The sequence below is a fragment of the Dendrobates tinctorius genome, unplaced genomic scaffold, assembly GCF_039654945.1.
Source record: "Dendrobates tinctorius isolate UK_male_01 unplaced genomic scaffold, ASM3965494v1 ptg000065l, whole genome shotgun sequence".
Taxonomy (NCBI): domain Eukaryota; kingdom Metazoa; phylum Chordata; class Amphibia; order Anura; family Dendrobatidae; genus Dendrobates; species Dendrobates tinctorius.
This window is the reverse complement of record NW_027361733.1, coordinates 32,053,062-32,076,162: the sequence shown is the minus strand read 5'-3', so window position 1 is coordinate 32,076,162 and position 23,101 is coordinate 32,053,062. Positions and strand designations below refer to the sequence as shown.

Here is a 23,101-nt window from a genome sequence, read left to right as displayed (position 1 = left end):
TTATAATTACGTGCACTTAACCAATGAAACTAAAGTGCACTACCGCTCACCACCACCAGGGCAACTTAGAACAAGCGACACCACAGTTCAATAATCCTAATGGCCACCGGGGGCAAACACCACACTTTGGCAAACAGCCAAAGGAAAAAAAGTTCAATTTGTGCATTTAAACTGTCAGGTCCAGCATGGATCATGACAATGCCATTCCGTCACTAATGTTATTAAAGGCCGACGGCATAGTTTTCTCCATATAGTGTATATCACAGAATAAGTTATAAATGAATGATCGTTGGTCAGAAGAAAAGGGGTCCCAAAGAACCAGGCTGGAATGACCACAGCTCCATTTATTTTCTATAGGTAATATATACAATTGATGGAACAGTGGTTGCTTCATTCCCACAGGGGACTTTGGGTCCCCTATTTTTGGAAGCAGTGAGGATTTCAGAAGCCGTACGCCCAGTAATCATGGATACATAATTTATCTTATGGATTTATATTGTTTATGGGATAAGCCATATAAGACCATTTGCATATATCTCCCATCACTTCACCTTTTTAAGAGCTGTGTTTACTGTTAATAAATACGGACATTCTTGTTCCGATCCTGTTAGTCCATTATGATGTATAGATTGTTTCTGGAAAATGTACATGCTTTGCTTGCCATACAGATGTATTGTAAACAGATTTTGCTAGGTCTACCATGTTGTTCTGTTTTCCTTCCTAGAGAAGTTCACCCAAATGGACTTCCCCCAGAGCATAGCCTCAGCTTTCTTCTTCGTCTGCCACCAAATGTTGCTCAGGAGCCCTTTGCTGTGTGGCAGATAACAGATGAAGATTTCCAGCCAGTCATGGGGATTATCCTGGACCGTAAGATGTTCTGAATATAGAAATATATAAGGGTTTAAATCCCAGTTTAGGATTGGCAAGGGGCTGGGATGCACTAAGTACAAGGGGCTTTATGGGTTTGTGTTGCAGTTCATCTCCACTGTGGAGAATGGAACTGAGCTTTATACTCCATATAACCTAAGTCCAGATGTGGCACTGCCCCACAAAGTGATCACTATTTTACAAGTTGGGTCAAAGAAGTCAACAAGACCCAAGATCTGATCTTCTTAACCTTTTTGGTATGCCATCGAAGTAGCCAAATTGGATAGTCACTTTGGGTCACGGGTATGGTCCATGTCTAGTTTCCTTAGGCATATTTCTATGTCTCATCAACAGCAACAAAGCAGTCTCTGACGTACTTCCACCCTGATAGTGAGGGCAGATTGCAAGAGGAAACCTTTGATCAGCATGAAGTAAAGAAGATCTTCTACGGAAGTTTCCATAAGGTAAATTATTGAGTGTATGAATTGATACTTATACTAAAGAATTCAGATATGAGCTCCAATGTCTACTCAGTTATGTGGTAAGCCACATCAGGTCATCTCTGTAAGAATAAAACTTTACTTGGTGTTGGTCTGTGGGTAACCACAGCCATTGATTTTTAGAATGAGCTGAAAGCCTCGTAATACGTTTCCATATTTCAAGCTCTCTGATGTGGCATTGGTAGCACCAATTATGATAATTCTTCTTCTTATTATACATTTATATAGCGCCATTTATTCCATGGCGCTTTACATGTGAAAAGGGGAAATATAAAAAAGTACAATAAACGTGTAAGACAAGTACACGGGACACACAAGTACAGAAAGAGAGAGGACCCTGCCCGCGAGGGCTCAGTCTATGGTAATGATGGCGCTTATTGAAAGAAGAAGCACTAACCACTTTATGGGAACTTCAAACCACTTATGTAGGCTTTTATTGCACCATTTTTTCTGGTATCTATGGGGATTTCAACTTTATAAGTAGATTTTCCCTCTAACTGACATGCTTTCTTGGTCCAGGTACAATTGGCTGTCAGCAAAGTGAATATCAAACTCCATGTGGATTGCCAGATGGTAGCAGAGAAGCAAGTCAGGACCATGGGGAAGGTGACCACTTTGGGGTTTGAGATGTTGGGAAAACTAACAAGAACTAGAGGTCCAAAAAGTGGCTCCTCTGCAGTAAGTATTCCTAGGGTGAGGTCTTCAAGTCACCTCCACTTTCCCCTATATTCCTTTATGTCAATATGGTTTTCCTTGTACTATGTTGTCTTCTGACTGTATACGCAGGAAACTGTACAACTTATACCAGCCATACATAAATAACCACTGTGTATACCAGGAGATGCCCAGGTTATACCACCTAGGGAATTCCTTCATATTCTGTATCACTGTTACTATGGCAATTTCTTCTATTCCTCTTGCAGCACAGGAAGGGTTAACCTGTGCCTATTTTCTGATAATGTCCAAAAACCGACATCAGTAAGTCATTCATTGTTCTCCCTAATGCAATGTCACCCTCGTGTCGGCGCAGGCTCCCGGCATATCAGCCCCGGCACAGAATGCCTTATTTCCATCCGTCATCCAGATTTATTTAACCTGAGACATTTTAAATTTCCAGTGATCAATGGGTCTCATTTGGAAGAGATTCAGCCTCAGACTGATTCCCCGCATTTCTGGGAATGGAGAAGAAAGAGTCCAGCTCTCCAGAGGGCGTTTAAAGAGAGGCGATAGCATCTGGCTATTTATAGCGGCGTGGGTCAGTGGAGAGGGGACCGCCGATAGGGGACAAAATGTGAAGAACGCCTTGCTAAATCAACGTGTGCATTTAATTATTAACCGTGGGAGCTGCCTGGTAGCATCTGTCCTTAAATACCATCACAACGCATCCGAATACGCAGCTACTGATTACACAACTTATCTTCTGGTCAATTTTGTGGGCTGTCATGTGGCTGTTGTGTAGGACTGCCTTACCCATTGGAATTTTTAGGCATATATAAAAGACACATTAGATTAATTTACAAGCATCGAGAAAAAAGATGTGGATAAGCTAAAAGAAAGCTGAGATGCATCTCTGGTTAGGTGCTGTGTGACTGGGTGACCAAAGACCGTATTCCACAGTCCAATATGGCTGACTATGGTTACAATTGAAAGAGCATCTCAAAAGCAATATCAAGCAAGGCCAAAATTCCTATGTTGACAAGTGAACCCTTGTCCCTGGGCTCAACTAACTGAAGGTGAAGGGAAGGTTAGGTAGAGGAGCTATGTTTCTCTAGTCTTTATGTTATATAGAAGTAGACAGTGCGGTTTATATATAATGCAGCATCACCCAGAGGAATGGCTGAAATATAGAGTTTTTAGTGGAAAAGTAGAGCTTAAAGAGCAATATAATGTCCAGTGTCTGATGTTACTTATTTTGTTACCAGTTGTATAACCAAGTGTAAGCCAATAAGAAATGTGATATATTGTATGTCATAAAAGATGAAATTCCTGAAGAGAAGTTAGTTTTACTGTCAGATGTAGATTAGTCCAGAGCTTAAGTGCAGCACAGGAGAAAACTTTTCATTTCTTGCAGTCATCTTTGAGGTTAAAACCCAAACAGTAGGAGCTACATACTAATTTAAGCAATCGATGTGTCATTTTATATATGATTTGTTAAAGCACCACTTATTGCATCGCTGGACTGGTTATTCTAATCTTAGGTCACTAACTGCCCCTGGTCTTATACTTACCCATCTTCACCTTCTATCGCTGCTGCTCCTGTCCATCTCTTGCTGTTTGTGACAACCTGCTGGAACGCACCAGTGTTTGCTGGAGAGAGCCAAAGTCTATAATTGTGACTGTTACATCTGACTTTTGACCAGTCAAATGTTGTGGTCATAAGACTGGCAAAGGTGAAGATGACAGCTGGTAAATATAAGACTAGGGGAAGGGACCTTTCAGTAGTAGCTCCAGTCTAGAGCTGAGAATAATAAAAAAATGTTGCAGTGGTTCCTTAATAGACTCCTAACTGGACATAGATCTCTAGGCATTATTCTAATACCCCAATAGTCAGTCTAACCCCTAGACCGAAACTTTCTGTATTTGTTTCGCAGCTGGAGCTCCAGTCATTCTTGATATTCTGCGCTTCGGAAATCCCAGAAGGAGACGGATGCTGTGATGTTCCAGGCAAGGTAAGAAATAGATGCGCTCTTTTTTTTTTCTGCTCTACGTTACCCAGTGCTGCTCGATAGCTCATCCCAATGTCAAGTTTAACTACAGAATACCTTTCTGCGGTTCTGTAACTATCCCCCCTGAGTATTATAGGTTCCTCAGATTCGCAGACTTCACAAGTTTCCTAATTATAGCATGAAGTGGGATCTTTACATTGACATTTTGCTTGCACTGAATATGTAAAGAGTATTAAAATGAAGCAAGGTACTGAAAGCTTCAAGCCATCGAGGAGGTCTGTGAGTGCGGCGTGAGGTCCTATACCTCCTATCCCTGAATCCCATATAGGTCTATGCAGCGAGGGCATTTATTGCTCTGCTTATTATACATTGCAATGGATGGAAACCACAGTTATAAATCACAATATAGACCTCGTTCTCGGAGAATCACGTGACATCATATCTCTTGACATATAATAAAACATATCACATAATGCTGTCCTAGTATGTATTGCATCAAAGATGGCAGCTACATTGTAGGTTTATCCATTGGTATCAACACTTTGTAGTCATTTCCTGCCTTGGTCAGATCCTTAGATCTTTTCCTGTTACCTTTCTCTTCTTTTAGAGGGATAAAGACAGCTGTCCAGCTCCACCATCTGCTTGCACCTGTACCTCAGATGTTCAAGGCCCCCCTGGACCACCTGGATTCCCTGTAAGAACTAAATTCTCCTGTACTGGTGGTCTACTTGGGTTATATACTCTAATTAAATCTTTACTTTTTACAGGGGCCACCTGGACCTCGAGGACCCAAAGGGGAGCAGGGTGAAGCAGGACCCATGGTATATGGTATCATTATATTTGCCTTTTAGACACAGGGAATATTTTATGTTGGTTGACATTGCATGTCTACAATATCATTCCTGATTACAATTAATTGGAGGAATGTAATTAGGAGGACACAATGCTGTTTCATATTCGCCTTGACCCTTGGGAATTAAGAAGAAAAGAGACTTTGAATTGCTCTTTCCTTCTCCCACGGTAATCTGTGACAGCAGATTTATTTGTGCCCCTCAAAAGAGACCTCATTTCAAAGTTTGACCACCATAGAGTAACGTTGACTGATTATGACAATCCTATGTTATAGAAGAAGGACCCCCTCTATGTTGTCACTCAGCTATCTCTGACTGAAGAACAAGTTATGCAGTTTTCCAGGAATTTTTTTTTGGCAGCGGTTTAGACATTATTGGCTGTGTGTTGAGATATTTTGAGGGTTCACCAAATTTATGCTGTTATACAAGCTGTACACTGACTACTTTATGTTATGTCAAAGTGTTATATCTTCAGTGGTGTCCCATGAAAACCTATAATAAAACATTCACAAAAATGTGAGGGGTGTACTCACTTTCGTGTTGTACCATATGTACTGTTCCAGAAAGACAAAAGAATACTACCCCCACCTCATCCTTTCCCCAGGTAATGGGGTCTTTGCTATTCTAGTCCACCCCCACGTTGTATTTTCTGGTGTTTTTCACCCATCATGACTCATAAACGAGGAATATTTTATTTTTACACTGTTTTTTCCCTCGATTCATGCTGTGAAGTAGATTGCACTCTGGGATTTGAATAAAACTTTCTATTCCCCATCCATCAGCATTAAATCAGCACATCACACATTCAGGAACGAGCTGAAAGGGAATGTAATCAACACGGGGGAGACGCTGGGCTTAAATGTTGATGAAATGTAAAACAAGGTGAAAATATCTGCGAAGATGACGACGTAGGACGCATTATTTTTTCGAGTTTCTATAGTGTACAGTCTGAAACATCTCTTTTCTCTCTACGCTTGGTAGGGTGAAGCTGGTGTATCTGGACAGATGGGCCCCGAGGGTCAAGGAGGGCGAGTGGGGTCTCCTGGAGCTCGTGGGATGATGGTGACTGGACCAATGGTATTACTAACCATAGTCAATTTCTAGTTATCTGTGCACATGAGAACAGACTAGAAATTGCTTTCAGACGACATCCAGAGTATTTGCATCGTGTGATATGTCGTGATTATTGGCTTCAAAACCTTTTAGGAGAGCTTGATGCTATGCGCCTCCACATACCTAAAATTAGAAAGTGGGCTCTAGTCGTCTTAGATCTACAACCATCTCAGCCCTTAATCAACAGTTCATGTATTTGGAGACATTTTTACTTTAATTTACTTCTTTTTTAAATGCACATATTTTCGGCAAAAACATTTTTTTGCTGCTGTTGGGTTACATTAAAAAATTGTCGTTGTTTTCCTTTTAGAACCTTTTAGTCTTGCACCATTTATTCCTGGATGCAGAATAAGTTAAATGAGAATATACCATCGAGCTTGTTCTAGCTAGAGGGTTTATCTATAAGTTTATATAACGTCTTCTGAGCTCATCTCATCTGATTTATGATCACAAAGTTCAACTTTCGTAAAAACCCCGTCACCCGGCAGTAGTTTGTTTAAAAAAAAAACCCAAACTATTCTGTACTCGCCCTCCCTGGGTCCAGCACCGACTCCCTGCCGTTGCTTCTGATATCTGTTATTACCTGCTGCACTGATGTCACATCAACAAGTTGACGGCACAAGCCGCTCAGAGCTGCTGAGCTTACTGATTGGCTGCAGCGCTGTCATCAATGCGAGCAGCAGCAGAGACTCAGCGCTGCATTTACTGAGGGCAGCTAAAGACCAGTTTGTTCATTTTTTTAAAAAAACAAATTGTAGGGAGGGAGGGGTAGATGTTTTCCAAAAGCGTAAAACCCCCCTTAACTTTGTTGTGGTCATAATTCAGCTGAGAACAGCTCCAAAGAAGGAAGCTAAAAGCTATAAACTTAGATCAAGCTCAGTGATGGATTCAGTTAACTCATTGTGAAGCCAGCAAATAGTCAGCACAACAGAGAAGTAACAGGAGGCAAAAATTATTTTTACTCAAACTGGCATAAACTTAAGCTTAAAAAAATGCCCCTGACTTATTACTACCCCTTAATTTGCTTCTGTGACCATGGACAACTAGGGTTGTGCAACTAGTAAGGAGACAGCACATAGCACTTCTCAAAGTCAAATCTGATCATAAACTCACTTATTGGACAATGAAGAAGTGAAGGACTTATAGGACCATCTAGTGAATAAAGTGCAAATACATTTTTAAAGAGGTTGTCCAACACTTGAATTTTTTTTCCTAGTAATGAATGGTTTTATAATAATAAACGGAGGGATACTCAACTTTCAGCACCGAAACTGGCACTGCGCAGGGGACTCTGGAGGTCTTTACAGGCTTTGAAAACTACAGTATGTCTGCTTCCTTCTGAAATTACCAGGACTGGGGAAGCATAAGGTGCCTAGAAGAGATCGTCATCAGAGAAATATTCAGTGGCTCGCTCCTCTAGTCACCTGACCGCTGCAGCCAATTACAGGTTGCAGCGGTCCAGGTAACTGCCCGAACAGAGCAGACATATCTTCTGGAGCTGCTGCAGACCTCCGAAGTGTGCCTCCATTTTTTATTTTAAAAATAATCATGCCTAAAAAAACTATATTTTTAGTATTTGACAATCCCTGTTAAATTGATACCAACACTTGAAACCTTTTTACAATAACCAAATATTATCATAGGCACACTAGTGGGACCACAAAATAGTCAATGACTGATGAGCATGGCCAGCCTGTTAGTAGTGTACAAATAGCCTGTAGATTTCACCTAAACTTGCTATATTCCTACATGAAGGTTTCTGATCTTCATACTTGGAAACCACAAAACGTTAATGTTTAATAAAAATGACTAACCTGTAAGTAGGTGCTGGTTGGGTAAGGCTTCCGCCTACAACTGATCTTTCCACTAAATGATTTAAAGGATTCCAAGACTGTAAAGAACAATGACCAAATTTTGTCATAGATCGGTTCATGGGACCACAAAAAAGGCCAGTCTTATGTGTCACCTGGTAAGGTGAGCTCTCCATCTACCTTAATGTTTCCATAAGATCATGTGATGGATCCGAACCTCCCAAGAGCTAGGACTAAATCTGATCACACACTTCCGGGACCACCAAAAATGTCTCTATTATATTAATTAAAGGGAATCTGTCACCTCATTTTTGGCCTATGAGATGCGGCCACCACCATCAGGGGTAATGCTGTAGATAAGCCCCCGATGTAACGTGAAAGATAAGAAAAACAAGTTAGATTATACTCACCCGGGGGTCCTGTCCGGCGCCTCCCATCTTCTAGCAATGACGTCCTCCTCCTTACTTCTGTCACGGCTCCTGCACAGGCGTACTTTATCTGCCCTGTTGAGGGCAGAGTAAAGTACTGCAGTGTGCAGGTGCCAGACCTCTCTGACCTTTCCCGGTGCCTGCGCACTGCAGTTCTCTGCTCTGCCCCCAACAGGGCAGATAAAGTACGCCTGCACAGGAGCCGCGGCAGAAGTAAGGAGGAGGACGTCATCGCTAGAAGATGGGAGGCGCCGGACCGGACAGCGACACCCATCGGACCGGACTGGACCTCCGGGTTAGTATAATCTAACTCATTTTTCTTATCTTTCATGAAACATTGGGGGCTTATCTACGACATTACAGAATGCTGTAGATAAGCCCCTGATGGCGGTGGCCGCATGTCATAGGCCAAAAATGAGGTGACAGATTTCCTTTAAATCCCAAATGTATTTTCTGAAGGGGGCCCATTACTTTGCAATTATAGACATGGAAGCGTCATAGTTTGCAATTTTAGTCCTGTATGAAATTGAACACGGATGACGTCTCCAAATTTGACTTTTCATTAGGTTCCTGGGCAATTGTCCTAAATCACAAAAAATGTTTGTTGTATTTCAGGGCCCTCCAGGTATGAAAGGCGAGAAGGGGGAAACAGGAAGTCCTGGACTGCAGGTAATATAGGCCATGTACACTATACATCTGTCTCCTTACTCTTGGTCCTATGAAACAAGCGTACCTGGGTAATAAAAGAAGATAATATTGAGGCTCCTATCACTAGTCTCTATAGAGACAGATATGGGGATGGGGGATGCTAACAGTCATATCCAGGTCCTATAGCTTACAAGGGACCAAGGGCTCCTCTGCCTACTAGTGGAGACCAGTATCATAAATGTTGCACGGTAAGTCAGGAGTCATATTCCAGTTTTGCATTGGGACCTAGGAGCTTCCAATTACACCTGTCTTTTATTTTTGATACGTTTAGGGTCCGACTGGTCCTGAGGGCATGCCAGGAAGAGATGGGATGATGGGACCCAAGGTATGTATGGCTCTTCAAAATTTTGTGACGTGTTTGGATGTATAGGTTGGTATGGGAACCTGCAAATGATGCTGAACATGTGTAGTCACAGATCTAGATGTGTGTGGCTATATATATGACTTGTGTGTGACTTTAGCTATTTTTGTAACTATGTGATTTGCTATGTTTTTAATTAACGAGCAATATCTGTGATCGCTTCTTAAGAGACTACTAAACTGAGCCTGCATGTGTACAGAAGGGAAGCTGGGATAGCTGTTGGCTACCTTTAGTGGAAGTATTACCCTGTTGCCTCTCAATCATTCCAGCTTTACTGGAAGCGGATAACATTATACCTCAATGTTCCAACTTCTAGGGAAAAAGAGACAGACTTGGGGCACACTCCACTCCTGGCTATTGTGCGTTGTCAATTAATTACAGAACTGAGTCCTTTACATCTGATTTTTTAGGGCAGGCTGTTTTGTCTACAGTAAATACATACATGCTTGTTTCAGTATGGTAGGAAGCAGACCAAGATTTAGGAATGTGCAACCTCTCCTGTTATTCTTGAACGAGTGCCACTGCCTCTAATGATTTGGGCAACTGCAGCTTGTGACCCCATTTTTTTAGTTCCTGAGCTTATGGAATACAGCTGAAGGGAATTTGTCTTCTTCATTATGGATTAGGAAAATGGGTGTAACGACTTCTGTCTAGCATTGACATTTGTGACAAGTGCTATTTGGGGACAGTGGTCAACATCCAACCTAATCCCAGTCCATGGATGAGGATACAAACCCAGTGATCTTCTAGGGTTGAGTTCAGTATGAAAAAACCCTCTTGTACTGTGTGATTGGTTTCATTTGACCATAACAATTACTCACAATGCAAAAACTAGATGCCTATTCACCGGGGGCAAGATTCAGTTATCCATCCTAGTCATGTATCTAAATGGTAGCTTACATGTGTAGCTGTAACAGGACACATTAATAAACAGGGGAACCCAGCCATCTCGGCTTCAGAGAAGAAATTGCCCCCCCCCACCTAGCTTCTATTCTCCAAGCTCCAACAGGAAGAAACTCCTGTGTATACCATGCTGTCTAACTGCTTTATTGAATCAGCTATGATTTTATAAGGATAACATAAACTTATCATATGTCTCAGCCACACGACGGTTGCATTTTAAAGATCTCTGGAACGGACCGACTGTCTTCCAGGGTCTCAACCCGTTCTAGCAATCCGTGGTGTGGAGATACGTAGATTGGTAGTAGGAACCAGATAGTAATGCAGTGTTTGGTCCCCAAGTGTAATTTGGGCCTGTCTGGATCCGATAGCACCAGAAACACCACGATATGACCTTCTGTTGGGAAGTTAGGATCTTTCACAGGTTTTGGGAGATGTAGCTACAAACCTTCATGGGAGGGGAATAAGGACCCTCCTGGGGGCGGAAAAGGGTGTGACCCACCAAGGGGATAAATTCTTGTGTAAGGCCATGTGGTCTCTCTCTCTTATGCTTGCTGTTCACTTCGAAAGTGGGAGGCCATGTCGAGTAACGTGTTCTGAACGAGCTATAAACAAGCTGGCAGCCCATGCCCTCTGTGGTCCAGAGCACACATGGTCGAACATCAAACCGGTAATTGACATGATCCATCTTCTCATATCTTTTGTACTTCACCCGTATTTGCATATCTGACCATTGTGTATGCATATCCACTGTATAATTTAACCTTAGGCTGCTCTTTTATCTCAATCCACATGCCCGTTGTCTTGGTTTACTTTCTATGCTACAGGGACTGGTTTCTGGCCCGATATAATCTTGTTAACGGCTTATATCTAACGAGAAATTGGTGGCAGTCCTACCGGGCTGGCAGCGCTCTGTTTCACTGGTGCTCGTGAAAGGGGCCTCTCAGCCTGTCAGGCTAAGTGCACACGTACTGGAACTCTCGCGGAAATTACCGCGAGAATTCCGGAATTCCAGTCCGCGGGAAAATCGCATTTTAAGTTCCCGCGATTTTCCGGCGGAAAAACTAGCATTTTGCAAGCGTAATTAGCTTGCAAAATGCTAGCGTTTTCCAAGCGATCTGTAGCATCGTTTGGAGAACTGATTGACAGGTTGGTCACACTCGTCAAACATAGTGTTTGACAAGTGTGACCAGGTTTTTACTATTGAGGCCGCCTATGCGGCATCAGTAGTAAAAGATAGAATGTAAAAAAAAATAAAAAATGGTGTTATTCTTACCTTCCGACGTCCCGCGCAGCCGTTCCCAGTAATCCTTTGCGAAAATGCCCGCGATGACGTCCGTTCTCGCGGGATCGCGATGTCTCGCGGTCATTCGCGATGACGTCGCGCGAATGACCGCGAGACTTCGCGATCCCGTGAGAACTGACGCCATCGCGGGCATTTTCGCAAAGGATTACTGGGAACGGGAGCGTGGAGTGAGGCGGGAAGGCTGCGCTGGACGTCGGAGGGTGAGAATAACAATATTTTTTATTTTTAATTCTATTTTTTACAGGGATATGGTACCCAAAGCCCGGAGGACAGCCTCCTCTCCTCCGGACCGTGGGTACCATCCGCAAATGTTCTGCTTACTTTTCTCATGGTGGGCACAGCCACATGCGGGAAGTAAGCGGAACAATGCATTCCTATTGGTGCGGGATCGCCGCGATTCCGCAAATTAATGAGCATGCTGCGGTTTTTACCGCAAAGCGATTCCGCCGCGGTAAAATCCGCAGCATTAGTACAGCATTGCGGAATCCCATAGGAATGCATGGGATGCTTATTTTTCGCGTTTTCGTGGCAAAATCGCGCAGTTAAAACCGCCGCGGAAACGCGAAAAAAACGCCACTTGTGAACTCAGCCTCAGGGTTATGATTGAGTGTAATGCCACATCAGCGACTGTGTGGGCCACATCTTTTCACTCCCTGCACCTCCCTAGTCCCATATGGTTAGATGGTGTCTGTGTAAGGCTGTACCAAGCTGACCTTATGTGTCCCCAGGGACCACATGGGGTGCAGAACGTCACATTGGTACAAGTGGGGAGACCGCATTACGTGATTCTTCTGATGTAATTGTGATGACAGGCATGGTGGCGAGGAGCGGGTTCATCACACTCTTACCAAGATGTAGTGAGTTGTTCGTACCCTCCTGACACTCAGCACCTGCTTTCCGACTCATGAAAACATGGCACCCAATATACGTGAAGGAACTTTTGTATGGGTAAGGGTAGTGTGCTTTATAAGCCAATATCAGTCCAATATGGTGATTATTGCTTGGTCGCAATGACTATTTGTCCAAATAATTAGTCATTATTGCTTAAAATGTCTATGGACAATATTTTTTGCTAGTTTCAACACTCTCCACCATTTTACCAAATTATGGGGTGCAGTTCTGACACAATAGTAGATAAATAATGGCTGCAGAAGAAAACTACATTCAGCGATGAGTATAGAGCCAACCGCTTACGGCTAAGTCTTTTCCTTATGGGTTGACCATGGGTTTATCACTTCCTCTATCCTCATTTCCCAATGCCACCAGCTGCCTGAATCAACACGGAGAGCGAAGATCCTGCCAAAATAACTTTTTCTATGCTTCCAGTCGGATACATTTAGTTCCTTCTTTATAACTTTTTTCCACGCAGTTTTCTAAATTGTCAACATTTGCAGCAAGCCACGCATCACGGTGACAGCTCATTATGCTTCTGAAACTCTCCAGACAAATGTGACCTTTTATTATACAGTTGGATTTTGCTTACAGTGGAGAACGGCAGCTGGGTTTTCTATAAATCACTTTTTTTTCTGTAATTTTGATAAAAAATTCTAATAGCCATGAACTTGTCGAGTTGACTCATAGCAAGACAATGCTAGTACAATACATCATTAACCATATGCTGGTGCCCACGTCTTGTGTGTATTTCATGTGTACTCACACTTTATTATTTAGCTGATATTTATCTCCAGGGTGTTCGTGGTGTGGAGGGAATATCTGGAATGCCGGGACCACCAGGACCTCGGGTAAGAACCAATCCTTCATTGTAGATACTCATGCCTTGGTGCTCGATGTTAGAATATTTATGGACAAGACACCTAAAATGATCTATTGCCCTTTCTTAATATCGATTCTCTTACACCATGACTTCAATTACCTGGCTTCTTTGTGCCAATTGACTTCCAAACTGAAGATGTAGTTATCATAATAAGGTCTGTTTCAGAGAACTGAATTACAGCTGGAACCCCGAAACCTGTTCCTAGCTTAACTGAACCCAAGGAGATCACCAAGGTCATATAAACTGGGTTATGTAGAACTATATTGTGTGCAGAATTTTTAGGCATGAGAATATTTTAACCATATCATCATTTTATGTAGATTTTTAAACTCCAAGATGTATAAACTTGACTACTTATTGGAGGAAGTAGATGGGTAATGATGACGGTGCGGCACAGAATATCAACAGCCTTTATTGAGGTGTGCTGCATTATTAGGCTTCTTCTTTTCTTCATAGAAAATGGGTAAAAAAAAAAGACTTAACCGACTCTGAAAAGTTAAAAAAAAATTGTTACATTTGCCGAAATTGCTCAGATATATTGGAGTGCTATCAAAGAACCATTAAAAGTTTTGTGGCAAATAGTCAACAGGATCGCAAAAATGTGTTGCGGAAAAAAGACGTCAATAAGCTGCCAAAGATTTGAGAAAAATCAAACGTGAAGCGACCAGGATGCCATTGTCCCCCCCCTAGTGCTACCATATTCCAGAACTGCAGCCTGCCTGGAGAGCCCAGAAATACAAGGTGTTCATTGATCAGAGACATTGCCGAGGTAAGGAAGGCTGAAACCTGACCATTAAGGAACAATTCTGTCCCGAAAGAGAAATGTCAGGACTGGGTCAAGTAAAGATCTGGGGACAGATTTTTCAAAAGTTTTATGTACTGATGAGATGACTATTGGCAGACCAGATGTATGGTTCCTTGGCTTGATCTGCAATGGGCACAGACCTCCATGCTGACTCAGACTTAAGCAAAGTGGAGGTTTGGCTACTGTTATGGACCAGTATCACTAAAGGTGAGCTAGTTGAACCTCTTCAGTTTGAAGATGGATTCAAAATTAACTCTCAAACCTACTTCCACTTTCTTCACACAGTGGTATAGGAAAAAGTCTGCATCTTTTAAGAAATGATTTTTATGCAGGACAATGCTCCATTGCAGCATTGAAGTATCTGTAATAAGCAGGTACTGGGATGCAGTAACACAAATGCTGCAGAGAAGGGATTAACTATACTTAATTATCCAACAGCAATAAACTCTTCGCAGAGAGATAGCAGGGGAAAAGGGGTACAAAAACTAAACTTAATAACGGTTGTTAAACTAGACAGTCTTTTAATAACAGTTCACGTATCGTGGCTCTGCAGCCCATCACTCTCTGAAGGTATCGTGCGTAGTAGAATGCCGAAGGCGGTCGGTGCACCGTCTTCGGGCGTCCCCGCCAAGCACACAGTCCTGCTTCTGGTGGCAGCGGGCGGTCTCCGGTTTTGACCGCTGAGCCCCTAGTCCAAGTAACTGTGGAGCAAAAGGATCAAGCTCTCCACAAGGTTCCACTCGGGACGTGTCTATCTGGTTAGCAGCATTCACCTGAGTGGCTTCGCTGCAATGCTCTGACCGGCGTGCACCTCCCTGGAAGTCAGCCAACAACCGGACATTCGGACCATGATGCTCTGTCCGTTGCACGCTCCCCTGCGCACCCGGTATGGGTGACTCTCTCACGCTTCCACCCTGCTTCTGCAAGCTGCGACCTATTGCTCTCCTCACTGCGGCTGTGATCCGCACCTGCTGAGCATTCTGGCGGGAATCTCTCCTCCATTCCCTCGCAGCCCCTTTTAGCTTACTGACCCAGGCCATGCGCCCTTCACCCAGGTTACCGGCTCGCTCCGGTTGCAGTTGCATTCCCTCCAGCAACAGGAGGTGCGGCCCCAGCAGTTCCAGAACCGGTACTTCAGCAACCCTGGCAATCCGGTCCTCCCTTCAAAATATCCACTGCCCAGCTGCCAGTAAAGGACTTAAAGATGAAAAAATAATGACATGACCCCTTCTTCACCTGACCTAAATGCTATTCAAAACTTGTGGGCCCTTCTTAAATGGGAGATTTACAGTGAAGGAAAACAGACACCTGTCTTATCAGTGTCTTGGAGGCTGCGGTTGGTGTGGCCCAAAAAAGTCAACAGATTGAAAAACTGACAGACTCCATGGATGAAAGGCTTTATAACTGTTATTGAAAAGAAGAGCGACTAGATTGGTCCTGATATTATTTTTGAAATGTAATTTTGTACATTTTGAGCTGTTTGGTTATTATTCTCACTGTAACAGATGAAAATAAACCGAGAAGAGAAAACTGATGTTTTTCATTTGGTTGCCCAGTAATTCTGCACCCTAATAGTTGCCCAATAATTCTGCACTCATTGAAAATCTCCTGAGAAAGACAAAACCTCACTTTTACTTTCTTAATTATCCAGGTGTCAGGTTTATGAACCTTTTTGGATTGACCAACAGCGTGGTATTTGTTAAAAAATGAAAGGAATCATCAAAAATTCTAATTGTCTAATAATTCTGCACACAGTGTAAGGTGGCTCCCGGATCTTACACAAGTTCCTTTTTACGAACCACTAAAGTGGAATGGGGTGTTTTGGCGCAGGATTCATGGTATATAGCAGGGAGGCACAAGATTTTTGGTTGCAAGGGCCACACTGTTTATTGAACCGCACAAAGTGTTGCAATAAAACTGAAGCCATCTGATACTTTTGATATGTGATAAATGTATAAGGAATAAATGTATGATCGATTGGAGAGAGAGAGAGAATATTTTTTATCGTCTGCCAGAAAGGATTTGAGGGTTAATTTTCTCCGGGCATGCGCACTGGAAAATGCGGATCCAACAACAAAAAAAACGTTGCAGAGTCTGTCCAGGCATGCCGGCGGATGAAAAAAATTTGGCAGATCCTCACAAAAACGGATCCAACGGATGGCCATCCGTCAGTAATGCAACTCAATGGGGAAAAAAACGGATCCGCAAAAAAAAAATGGCGGATCCGTTTTTTTCAAAACCTGGCGGATTTTGACTGATGGTCAAAAACGGAAGTGTGAAAGACGCCTTAGGCGGAGGAAAAAAAATTCCCTCTCTCTCTCTCTCGCTCTTGCTCTCTCTCCCTCGCTCGCTCTCTCTCGCTCTCGCTGTCTCGCTCTCTCTCCCCTTCCCGGCCAGCGGTTCCTTTAAATTTCCTCATTCTGCGGATCCGTCAAAAAACGGATCCTGGGGCATCCGTTCACATCAGTTAGGAACGGATCCGCTTGTCCGCCTTTTTGGCGGATTTTAACTGACACAAAAAACTGAAGTGTGAAAGAGGCCTTACCCAGCCCTGCTCTCACTGCTACTCCTCTCTGGCATGGAAAATACACATTTGATGCCACAGGCAAGTATAGTATGCCTGTGACCAAATGGTTAGAGGCCACATACTGTAGGATGGCATAGTGTGTGGTATGTGGCCACTGTGATGAGGGTTGTGCTCCCCTGATATATACCATACACATATTTGCATTGGCGAATAATTTAAAATGTTTGTCCATTTAGCTTCTACAGCCCCTATGTATCATAGAACATAACTGACTCCAGAATGAATTAACTAAAAGCCTTCTGCTGTCTACTACTGTATGTATGTTCATACTTAGAGGCTGTAGAACAGGGGTCCCCAACCTCCGATCCGCGGCCCAGTACCGGGCCGCTGCAGTGCCCTTGCCGGTCCGCGGACACAAGGGGAGCCAGGGGCGGTCAGTGGCGTAGCGGGGGCTGGGGCGGCGCGCAGCAATTCTTAGACTGCCCTCATGTGTAGCGGCGGCCAGGGAGCGATCCAAGCAGCTCCGCTGCCTGCAAGAGGGAATAGCAGGAGCGGAGCTGCAAGGACCCATCCAGCTTCCTGCCCGCTGCCCGCGCTTCCTGTCTCTGACTGACACAGAGAGGAGCGCGGCCACTGCTGTGTCAGAGCGAGGAAGCGCGGGCGATGCTGCGACAGGTGAGAGGAGAGAGGTGGTGTGTGTATGTATGTATGTCTGTGTGTGTACATGTATGTCTGTGTGTGTGTGTGTGTTTGTCTGTGTTTGTGTAGGTGGAGCCTGGCCCTGGAGGAGATGGGGACATGAGGAGAAGACCGTGATGGGGAGAGAAGGCCATGAGGGGGTAATGGGAGAAGGCCATGATGGGGGTGATGGAGAGACGTCAGTGATTGGGTGAAGGCAATGATGGAGAGATGGCAGTGATGGGGTGAAGGCAATGATGGGGAGAAGGGAGTGATGGGGTGAAGGCAATGATGGGGAGAAGGGAGTGATGGGGTGAAGGCAATGATGGAGAGATGGCAGTGATGGGGTGAAGGCAATGATGGAGAGATGGCAGTGATGGGGTGAAGGCAATGATGGGGAGAAGGGAGTGATGGGGTGAAGGCAATGATGGAGAGATGGCAGTGATGGGGTGAAGGCAATGATGGAGAGATGGCAGTGATGGGGTGAAGGCAATGATGGAGAGATGGCAGTGATGGGGTGAAGGCAATGATGGAGAGATGGCAGTGATGGGGTGAAGGCAATGATGGAGAGACGGCAATGATGGGGAGAAGGGAGTGATGGAGAGATGGCAGTGATGGGGTGAAGGCAATGATGGAGAGATGGCAGTGATGGGGAGAAGGCAATGATGGAGAGATGGCAGTGATGGGGAGAAGGGAGTGATGGAGAGATGGCAGTGATGGGGAGAAGGCAATGATGGGGAGAAGGCAATGATGGAGAGACGGCAGTGATGGAGAGACGGCAGTGATGGGGAGAAGGGAGTGATGGGGTGATGAAGCAGGCAAGAATGGGGTGATGGAGCACTCATTCAAAACCTATGGTGAGTTGAGTCACATTATAAATGTTATTTAATTATAAGTATGCACTGCTACACTACAACCGCGTCCATAGCCCCACCCCCTTATGACCAAAGCCCCGCCCCTGTCACACCTCCATCCCCGCCCTGCCGGGCCATGGAAGAATGGTCTTGCTTGAAACCGGTCCCTGGTGCAAAAAAGGTTGGGGACCACTGCTGTAGAAGACAAGTGACCAAAAACAACGAAAAACAACAATTGCATAGATAAATAGTAGTAAGTAAATAAAAAATGTACCCAAGGGTATCCTTGAAAAATTTACATGATGTGTATCAGTGATAAAAGATTCATGTGCAGTGTGCACAGAGACTAAGACTAGTTTCACATTTGCGTCTTTGTGCTGCGCATCGTGCGCAAGTAGAAACGCATGCAAAAACACATGCAAACGCATGCAAAAGCAGCATTTTTTAAACGCATCAGCGTACGCATGATGACAAAAAACGCAGCATTTGCATGCGTTTTCATGCGTTTTTGCATGCGTTTGCAGTTTTTATGCGCATGCATTCTCTAGGTGTCACATTTCACAGGAGGAAAATCCTTGAAACAGACTCCACCAAAGGGACACCAGTGGGCGTGTCATGGGAATTCTTTATATAGACCCTGTTACAGCTGAATTCTTCAGATTTTGCTGCTGTTTCCTTTGTCCCCATGGATCTGCGTTGGAAGAGTTTTCACTTCAACTTGGATCTGGACATCGCGCTGTCTCAGGCTTTTGCATTTGCTTGCCAGCTAGAAAGGCAGAGAGAGAGACAGCGAAGACGGCAGCGGCGGAGTTTTTGGATACATCCGATAATTGAAGTCCGGGAGAGCCGTGGAGCGTACCATACCCTCTTTAGCGAGCTCCAGGCAAACCTGGTGAAATTTAGTGACTATACTCGGATGTCCCAAGAAAGCTTCATGGATTTGCTTGGTCGTGTTCAAGGAGCCATCCGGAGACAGGACACACAGCTCCGTCGTGCTATTCCTTCTGAGGAACGGCTCCTGGTCACATTACTGTACGTAATATTTAAAAACCAATGCCTACATAATTGTTTTTATTCAGCCATGTACTTATCCAAAGCCTGCAGAATTATTGTTCTGCCATGTAGTAAACAAAAGCCTGCAGAATTACTGTTATGTCATCTACTTACATTTTTTTCATGTCAGTGTTTTGCAAAACCCTAGACAAATATATTAATTTTTTTCTCTGTTTGGCAGATTCCTGGCTACTGAAGAGACCCTATCATCACTCCACTTCCAGTACCGGCTTGGAATCTCCACCTTGTCGGGAATAGTTGCGGACACCTGCCGTGCTTTGTGGGACGTTCTCTGTCCAGAATTTACGCCCCTGCCCACTGCGGAAAAGTGGATTGAAATAGCTGAACAATTCTTGACAATCTGCAATTTCCCCAACTGTTTGGGAGCGGTGGATGGGAAACACATCAGGATAACCAAACCCGCAAGAAGTGGATCGGAGTACTATAACTATAAAAAGTACTTTTCTACAGTACTCATGGCCATTGCGGATGCAGACTGTCGGTTTGATGCCGTGGACATTGGGGCATTTGGCCGGGGCAATGACTCCCAGGCTTTTAAGAACTCGGACAAGGGCCGTAGGTTGTATGGCAACCATCTTAATTTCCCCCTGCCACTGCCTCTTCCCCACACCGAAGGTCTGCCACTGCCATTTATAATGGTTGGGGATGAGGCCTTTCAAATGTGCCAAAACCTGCTGAAACCCTACTCCAGCCGGGACTTGGACCACACAAGAAAAATATTTAATTATAGACTCACAAGGGCACGAAGAACTGTAGAGTGTGCCTTTGGGATTCTTGTGTCCAGATGGCGCATTCTCGGCACAGCCATTAATCTCAAACTGGAAACAGTGGATGAGGTGGTGAAAGCGTGTGTGGTTCTTTCCAATTTTGTTATGGCTAAAGAGCTCCCTAACTTTGAACTAGATGAACCAGCTGCCAACCCATTGCCTGATTTCACTCAGCACCCTCTCAGGTCATCAGTTGAAGTTGGCCAAATGAGGGACCAATTTGCGGCATACTTTATCTCTGATGTAGGACGTGTGGCATGACAAGATAAAATGGTGTAAAAATGTTTTCTTGTGTGTATGTAAATAAAAAACCTGTTTTGGTACCTGTACCGAGTGCACTCTGTCTTTATACACTCCAATACAATAATCACCTGCCCAGGTGTCCCAGTGAAGTCAGAATGCTGTGTTTTGTGCATCCTGACTTTACTAGGACTCCTGACCAGGTGAGTCTACAGAGAAAAGTTGTATGACCTTCATCATCTCTCCAGTTCGTGTTCAATAAGGCAGATTGCAGCGACGATGGAGATAATACAACTAATATTTATATCACCTGGCCTGATGTTACAAATAGTGATTTTGGGATTCACTAGCATCCTTCACTCTTTGTGACACCTGACCATGTGAGTATAAATATTAGTTGTAGTATCTCCACTGTGGCTTCAGTATGCACGCAGACTGGAGAGACGATAAAGTTTATACAACTTCTACAATCCCCTGGCCTGGTGTCATTCTGAAGTGAGGATGCCCAAAAAACCGCATCCTGACTTCAGAATTTTATGACACCTGGGCAGGTGAATACACATATGAGTTAACTCCAGCATCTCTCCAGTCTGCGTACAATAGATAATGCAGACTGAAGTGACGCTGCAGATGACAACTCATAGGTATAGTCACCTGGCCAGGTGTGCTAAATAGTTATGATACCTGGCCAGGGTATTGTAGATATGATGTGTGTTTTCTCCATCATCGCTTCAGTATATTCACCACAGACTGAATAGATGATGTGGTTAATTACAAGGTGTATCCAGAATCCCCTGGCCAAAGAGTGAAATGATGATGGTAAAAACACAGCATCCTCAATTCACTCTTTATGATACCTGGCAAGGTGAGAATAGATATGCCTTGCACTCACCACCATCCTCTATTCAGTCTGACCAATATTAGCAGACTGAAGAGACTGGTGGTGAAAATACAAGTCATATATTTGTGTTTTTGACAACACATAGCTCCAGGACTGACACAAGAAACATGTGTCAGTACTGGAGCTATGTGATTGCAAAACCACAAAGTGTACGGCACAGTGTGTGTAGGCGGTGAAAGACACAATAACCAAACAGTATTAGGGGAAAACAAAATGACATTTAAAAGAAAAAAAATTACAGGGAGCAACGTTTGGAGGAAGATGGTGGCAAGTTGGGGGTGTGGAGGGACGAGGAATGGCTAAAAGGCGAGGAAGGGGTTCTAGGGGAAGGGTCGACAAAAGTAGTGGGGGAAGGGAGCTCAGGGATGAAACTGGAGGCATGGACACAGTGTGAGGTGAGGGGGGAGGGAGAGTAAGAGTTTTTCTTTTTTTGTGCGCACTTTTGTGCTTTTTGTGGCCCTTCGGTGTGTCCTGCCTGGAGTGCCTGGTGCTGGTGGACCTACTTGAGCTGGGGGACCTACTGGAGCTGGGGGACCTACTGGCAGGATCCTGTAGCTGCTGCGGCAAGCTGGTGGTGGAGGTCCTGCCAGGGTCCATGGTGGCAAATATGGAATGTGGGTCCCCCAGCTGCTGCTGCTGCTCAGTTGTGGCGGTGGTGGTCCAGGCAGGAGTGGTGGCGGTGATGGTCCAGGCTGGAGTGGTGGCGGTGGTGGTCCAGGCTGGAGTGTTGGTCCAGGCAGGAACAGCGCTTGGCATGCTTGTGGCGGGGGAGTGTCCAGCTGCACTTGTCCTTGTGGTGGTATACTGGTGTCCGGCACGGCTTGAAATGCAGGTGGCCGTGCAGTGGTATGCAGCAGAAGTCGGTAGTGAGGTGAAGCGAGTCAGTGGTGGCACAGTTGGAAATGCCACCACTCGACTGCTGCACGTACTCTGCTGCATAGCCTGCATGTAAGCAGTGTCGCAGACCTGCATCACATTCAGCTGTAGCTCAGGACTAAGGTGTTCCGCCATGCCCCGTTCGATTTGGTTAAAGAAATGGTGCGCTGGTCTGTTGAGATCGGCTTCCAGATGGTCAAGGCGACAGTCGGCAGCCTGGAAGCGTGTTTCCATTAGGGTAAAACCACTTTCCAGTCTGTCTGACAGCGCCTTGAGGCCATTCTGAAAGACCGAGCTCAAGTGAAGGAACTCGGGCATGACAGTCCTGTCCGAGGCCTTCTTCCGCTGGCGGGAAGTACCCGCAAAACCAGTGGCAGAGACCTGAGACAGGGGAACATCTGATTGACCAGCTTCCTGGTCTCCAGCTGTCTGTTGTGCCGACCCGCAAGCTGCTTCTTGGCTGTCGGATGGTTGGGACGGGTTCGAGGCGGCTCGATGAAGGACCGCTCCAGGACCAGGTTGCAGGGTGCTGCTCCAGGTGCTGTGAAAAGAAAAACATTAGTATCATGCATTTACAATAGTCAAAGCGCCAACTCCTGTGGAATAGAAAAACACAGAGTAAACACAATACAATACAACAACAAAATACTTACGCTCTGGTGGCAAGGACCAGTCTTAAGAAGGCCAATGCCCGATGATATCTGTATTTTCTGGAGGTCCTTGCTGCAGCACCACTGTGACCCTGGCTCTTCTGACGGACATCCCTGTTGAAGCGGTCCTTCATTGAGCACCAACGGGTTCTGACTTTGTTCATTGTGGAAAAAACAAAAAAAATTAGACAATGCACTGTAGGCCAGGATAACACAAATGTGTGTGATGCTAGAAACTCGCAGGAGTTACTAGCATCACACACAGTTGTGTGATCCCGGGCAAGGTCACTGTCGCATCACACAGCATTGAAATACTTCCGAAATTCCATGCGGACCCGTTGAAAGGCGTTGTCCCAGCCATCCAGCATTGCTGCAGCCACCTCATTCCAGAGCCGACGTTGTCCGAGTGCAGTGGATCACGGCTGTCCCACAACGGGACTCGCT

The 23,101-nt window shown here is 44.7% G+C and overlaps 1 protein-coding gene across 1 annotated transcript in view; it reads left to right on the top strand.

Annotated features, from left to right (window-relative positions):
• COL20A1 (collagen type XX alpha 1 chain) overlaps positions 1–23,101 on the top strand; it is a 206,061-nt gene that overhangs the window by 135,786 nt on the left and 47,174 nt on the right. Inside the window, exons 22-31 of the mRNA XM_073580897.1 lie at positions 725–867; positions 1,222–1,331; positions 1,887–2,045; positions 3,959–4,036; positions 4,641–4,727; positions 4,801–4,854; positions 5,866–5,961; positions 8,852–8,905; positions 9,216–9,269; positions 13,200–13,253. Of these exons, the coding sequence (XP_073436998.1) occupies positions 725–867; positions 1,222–1,331; positions 1,887–2,045; positions 3,959–4,036; positions 4,641–4,727; positions 4,801–4,854; positions 5,866–5,961; positions 8,852–8,905; positions 9,216–9,269; positions 13,200–13,253 (889 nt within the window). The remainder of the gene's footprint in view (positions 1–724; positions 868–1,221; positions 1,332–1,886; positions 2,046–3,958; positions 4,037–4,640; positions 4,728–4,800; positions 4,855–5,865; positions 5,962–8,851; positions 8,906–9,215; positions 9,270–13,199; positions 13,254–23,101) is intronic.